The 6,021-nt window shown below is 38.4% G+C and overlaps 1 protein-coding gene across 1 annotated transcript in view; it reads left to right on the top strand.

Annotated features, from left to right (window-relative positions):
- Window positions 1–914: 914 nt before the first annotated feature.
- Window positions 915–6,021, top strand: part of LOC108682985 — an 8,077-nt gene continuing 2,970 nt past the window's right edge. Inside the window, exons 1-5 of the mRNA XM_018172259.2 lie at window positions 915–994; window positions 1,422–1,560; window positions 2,001–2,103; window positions 2,237–2,421; window positions 2,607–2,700. Coding sequence (XP_018027748.1) covers window positions 922–994; window positions 1,422–1,560; window positions 2,001–2,103; window positions 2,237–2,421; window positions 2,607–2,700 — 594 coding nt within the window. The 5' untranslated portion in view covers window positions 915–921. The remainder of the gene's footprint in view (window positions 995–1,421; window positions 1,561–2,000; window positions 2,104–2,236; window positions 2,422–2,606; window positions 2,701–6,021) is intronic.

Genomic DNA, 6,021 nt, shown 5'->3' with positions numbered 1-6,021 from the left:
AGAGGTTAAAAAAATTTAACTCAGTACTCACTGCAGTGAGTGACAGAGAGAGCATTTTGTCGTCGACGAAAACGTAAAGTCACGGACTGACAGACAGACGGACGGACATGGCGAGCACAATATAGTGCATTTTTTTCATAAATGAGTAAATGCGCTAAAAACAGATCTGGGTGAAAAAACCATCGCTGGGAGTCATGATGCGCTGCCCGTGTTGTGCACAAATCGTCAAACAAACGTTCGAACTTCTGACTTCGACTTCCGAATGCCGCCCCCCTATCGCCCCCCAAACGCTCTCTTCTTCTTTATAGCCCCCCAAAATCTTTCCATCGCCCCTAGGGGGGCGATATCGCCCACTTTGGGAACCACTGGTTTATTCTAATATAGTATAAAATATTGACCTCGTACGATTTATTGAGGCAAGGCGTGCTGTTTGTGGGAACCCATATCGTTTGAGTTCGAAAAATTTACACATGACTTTTTTCCCATCAGATATCCGCTGATAAGAATATTATTTAGTGCATCATAATGCCATTCCTATCTAAATTACAAGTTATTTGAACATCGAACACTAACCTTTCTTCCCATGACTATCTTATACCGAAGTTGCGGACTGATATATTGGGGATCTGATTCTCCTGTACCAATACCACTTTTAAGTGAAATTCCTAGTAAGTCTATCAGTGGCCACTTTTTAGCAGACGATATGCGGCTGATGCGTTTCCCGTTAATCATCACTGTGAAGTGACTGCCTGTAATCATCACTGTGAAGTGACCGCCTGTAATCATCACTGTGAAGTGACTGCCTGTAATCATCACTGTGAAGTGACCGCCTGTAATCATCACTGTGAAGTGACCACCTGGCCCAGTACAGGCACTTAAAGCAGTTGCCACGCCACCGTGCATCAGAAGTAACAAGTCGAGATGATGGCTGCTCTTGTCCGCATCTTTGTAGCCCTGGCGTCCGTGATATCCTACGGTGTCACCCTATCCTTTGGTAATGATTAGTAATTAGCGATGGATTTTGCATCTATCATTTATGCCATGTGCGGCTTAACTCCCTGATACACGAAATCGTTTTTTAGCCAGAAACGAAAATCCAATATGTGACGTAACTTCAGTGCAATGTTTTTTCTTAATACGATGTTTTGTATGAATACGGTGTTACTTAAACATTTGTGGCATATAAATAATTGTACTCCTTTATATGTGAGCCTCATGAGAAATACTTAATATCTCCCTCGTGAAGTTTGGTATTCCAGGTTAGGATCGACTTTCATGAATTTCCTTCCAAACGAAAGTCAGACGCATTTACGTTATAATGCATATGAACCACATAATAAAGCTTTATAGTGTTTAGTGGAATGTGGACTAGCATAAATACTGCTATATTTCCATTAATCACATCTATTATTGCACTGCAGACCAACCTGACTTGCGGTATATCAAACTCTACTACGACAACAAGCCAGACAGCCCCTTCAAAGAGTTCCTGGACTACTCCTCCAACACGAGCGTCCAGGGCGTCGACAACACCATCCAACGCGCGTGTTATTCGGGCGTGTAAGCTTGTATTTAGGCATCTTCTATCAAAGTTTTAGGCAACATTGCTACGGGATCGGGGACTCCTGGTATATTGCAGGATTAGTAGTACATGTGACTCGTGCAGGATTATTAAAGGATTATTGCTCGTGCAGGATTATTGGATCGTGTATTGCAGGATTAGTAGTACACGTGACTCATAGTAGTACACGTGACTCGTGCTAGGTCTGCATTTAAGCGTCGAAAAGGTTAAACAGTTAAACTCAGTAACTTTGATGTTTTCGAAGAGCCCGCACTTCATGGCGAAGCTCATTTGCTGATTTACTGGCTCCACACATAACAATTTATATTAACATGTTGAGCCGATTGCGGATTTAAAATTAGGTTAAATTTAATAATGATATGAAGATTAATGTTATTTCAAATAGGCAATTGGACGCAAAGTTTATTTATATCCCCAGTTGGCTGTTGTACAACCACTACGACTACGACTACAACGTGGAAAGAGATGTATACTATTTGTATGGCCTCGACAGGTGCTTCAACTTCTCTTCTCCACAGTCTGTGAGTCATGACACTAGAATGACTAGATGAATACTGATAACTACCACAATCTAATCAATTTATATGCGATTAATTCAAACTTGGCAATATCAAACATTGGAATAATCCAATATAGAAAACTTTTCTCTCACAGGTACTTTCGCTGCGATATGCAGGCAGTCCATCTGCTATGAACGACGTATACTTCACCTTGTACGAAGGAGATATTTTCTCAGGGAAGGAATACAAAAGCAATGCCAATTCACCTTCCTTGGGAGACCTGGACATGAAAGTGTCATCGCTCGTTGTGAACGGGCAATCGCCATGGACTTTTTTTACGTATATATGCCTTTTTACGTATATCGCCGGAATCTGAATTTTTTATTTAATTATATTTTTTACATAACGTTCTTTTGTGATAAGGTAGAAAGATTATTCTCACACTGAATTTCTAAATCGTGTTTTTGATGATGAATTGTTTTCTTGGAACCGTAGTATCATCTGTAACTCTACTTGGTTCGCAGGGGCCTGCAGTTCACCGGGGAGGCCGTGTGCGTGTATCCGGTCGTTATTTCTGGCAGCAATAACATTTACCTGCATCACGAGGAATTTCAATCGGTAAGAAAATCTGATAGTGTCAGTTGTGATTATTATCTTCTTGGAACGGACACTTCTTCTACTACTACTGCTCCTGCTGGCATAAACTCAATTTTAGCTACTTGTATAGTTTGGCCGAATTGGTCATGCCAGGCGGCCATATTAAGTGCCACCTGAGTGATTAAATATTTTTAGCCGAGGACACGGATTCGTTGACTAAGTGCGAGAGGGATAAGTAACACACCATCGATCTCGAGAAATTATTTTGATACGGAGTGGTAATGCTTTAAAGCTATATTAGTCGTATAACGCTAAAACGACGACCGTTAGGTCGGAGTAGCTCTATATAACGCGAGTTACATGGCGGGTTAATTGTCAGTTACTTGGGGCCTTATTAAGATTCCCAGCCCATATATAGACTTCGTACTTCAGTTCACTACAGAGGTCTTGGTCGCTTGATCTGTCACGTGATGTTGCCCAGGCTGACTCAGGTCAAGTACTTTTCCATCAATCTCTGCCACGTCTAGTGAAAATTTCGTCTCAATTCCACATGATCCAATCTTAAAAAATAAAAATACTTAAATAAATGAGACGCCAGATTGACACCGGACAGCTCCACTCTGTCTAGAAGATCGTCCTCGATCGTATGGACACAAAACCAAGAAAACATTTTGTTCAGAACCTCCGGTCAAAATCGTAGTTCATACCTTACTCAATTATTCAGTAATAAAGGTTGTAAAAGTAATTGATTAAGAGATAAGGATACAGTTCTTTACTTAACAGTACGAAAAACCGGAGGATGACACTTTTAGAAGAAAAATACACGTCCATCTCCAATGCAATGTGGAGGAAATCCAACTGGGAATCTTGAAAACACCTTGTGGTATTTAATGCTAAGTTCTTAATAATTAATAAGCGGCATGTCAAACAAAGTTATGAATTATTAAATTAATACGACATCAGCACAATTAATGGTTAGTTATAATTTTTAGATTCCTCTTCGGAGAATCTGAAATTATAAAGAGATTCAGATTCCTCGATAAGATCTGCAGATTCTATATAATTCTTCGATTTCAGATTCCTCTCTACTCGCTCACACATTCCCTCTCCATCTAGAGAAAATTGTTTCTACAATTTCCATCGTAAAAATTGAACGCTGAACACATAAGGTTAAAGGAATGCTGTTAGAATCCATATCTTCGAGTAATAAAATACTGTAAGTATAATAAATCTTTAATTAAGATTATAAAATAAAATAATATAGATAACAGCGTTCACAGAGTAATGAAAGCAAAATAAATCATTGAATCTTCACCTCTGGCGAAACAATTGAAATTGACAATGTTAATCAGATCCAAATACTGTATCACGCTCGAAATATCATAAATCATTTATAATGAAGAGGTTAAGAAAACATTAGGATTGATCCATTGGCTCACACCGAGTCACTACAATTAAATACATTAAATTTGATTGTATATGTCGAGCATATCAATTATTGATGAGCTTTAATTAAATGAGAATTATTATTATTTTCGCAAAGGAAGCGAAAATAAAGATAAAAAATTGCTTGTGCAGAATTCAGCATGTTCCTCTAAATCATAATAGTATTACATGACATGAACGCATCATAATTGATGATGTTGTCATATGGCATAAACAAGAAAATAATTTTTTTATATCGGTCTGTTTCAATAATCTTATTACATTGCTAATACAAATACTTGTAAATAAAAGACATTTCACTTGAATGATTAATTAGTCTTTGCTAATTTAATTGGAATGCTTAAAGCGAGTGAATCATCTCTTCTGAGTAGAGAGGCAACTCAAATGTTAAAGTGCATAACATCAATTATCGCTTAGCGTGTAAACGTTGCAAAAATTCGTTATAAAATTATTACAGTCTAATACAATAAAAACACATCAGTTTTAACGCATTCTGCGTCATGTAACCAATGACATCAAATTGTTAATTTCAAAAGTGTGAAATATTACATTTGAGTAGGTAAACACAGTAATTGTATCAAACCATGCGTCGTTTGCAGCGCTTAATTCAATTACGATGCAATTTATGAACAAAGAATACTTCACCTTATACATACTCAAATATCGATTGAGTATATTGGCAAAATATAGAGGAGCAATTATCAACTTTAATAGTAAAGTTCTCAAATTTAATTCAGTTCTTCAATTAAATTATCTTAGTGGCAAAGAATAAACTAGTCACATCTCCATATCTGTCATGATAATATCTCAACATACAATTTCTTGTGTTGGCAAGTTTCATTAATTATGGATTGCATTATCCGCATTATTGCTCTGTATTTTTTAATTAGATCGCATGTCTTATTAACGATTTCATTAACTCTCATCGCTGCGCGTGGAATAATTTTGCTTACAATTTGATTTTTTAACGGCGTTGCGCAAACTCAGCTAAACATTGTTTTCATCTTCATTGAATTTTGCGAGCTTAATTATTGCAAAAAATAGTCTCAGTGAACTGAGGTCGAATTCTGCAAGTGAATTGTGAAATCATTAGTCGGCATTGATAATAAGCAATATGAAATTGTTTGAATAATATAATCTTACACGAGATGATCAGACGTCATATAAGTTAATGATGACTGTGAAACATTTCGAGGCATCTGCTGATGAACCGACTTAATCAATCAGCTTCTACTTGTTGATTCCTTTACTGACTGCCACCGTATCTCGACACCGCTGAAATTAGGAACACGTCTGCCCTCAGCTGCTGCCGGCCCCGTGGTCGCTCGTAGTCTCTCATCTCTCATCAAGTCTTTCGGCTAACGAAGGAAAGAGCTCCTATCACGACTCAGCTGCTGCGTCGCCGCCGTTATACCGCTTTTATTTTCTCTGTGTGGTCGTACCGGATTCCGAAGAACGTAAAAATATATAACTCAGCACTCACTGCAGTGAGTGACAGAGAGAGCATTTTCTCGTCGACGAAAACGTGAAGTCACGGACGGACGTCACGGACGGACATGACGAGCACAATAGCGCCTTTTTTCCATAAATGAGGAAATGCGCTAAAAACAATGCGTAGACGCTTTAACTCCGTCTCTGCGTCAGTTGTAGGCTCAATAAGAAAGTCATTACGTTGCAAGTAAAATACTAAAGGAGCTTGAGGAGCGCCCAGTCGGCTCTAAATTAACAAGCTTTGAAATACAAGAAGAAGAGGTTCTCAAGCGCCTTATCGCTGTAAATCCAAACAAGTCATGTGGACCAGACGGCTTCCACCCCAGATTACTCAAAGAGTTAGCAACTGTCCTAGCCGGCCCTCTGACGTCACTTTTTCGAAAAACTTTGAACGAAGGAATGTTG

Source organism: Hyalella azteca, unplaced genomic scaffold (genome assembly GCF_000764305.2).
Source record: "Hyalella azteca isolate HAZT.00-mixed unplaced genomic scaffold, Hazt_2.0.2 contig15263, whole genome shotgun sequence".
Taxonomy (NCBI): domain Eukaryota; kingdom Metazoa; phylum Arthropoda; class Malacostraca; order Amphipoda; family Hyalellidae; genus Hyalella; species Hyalella azteca.
This window is presented reverse-complemented; position numbering and strand designations above follow the sequence as displayed.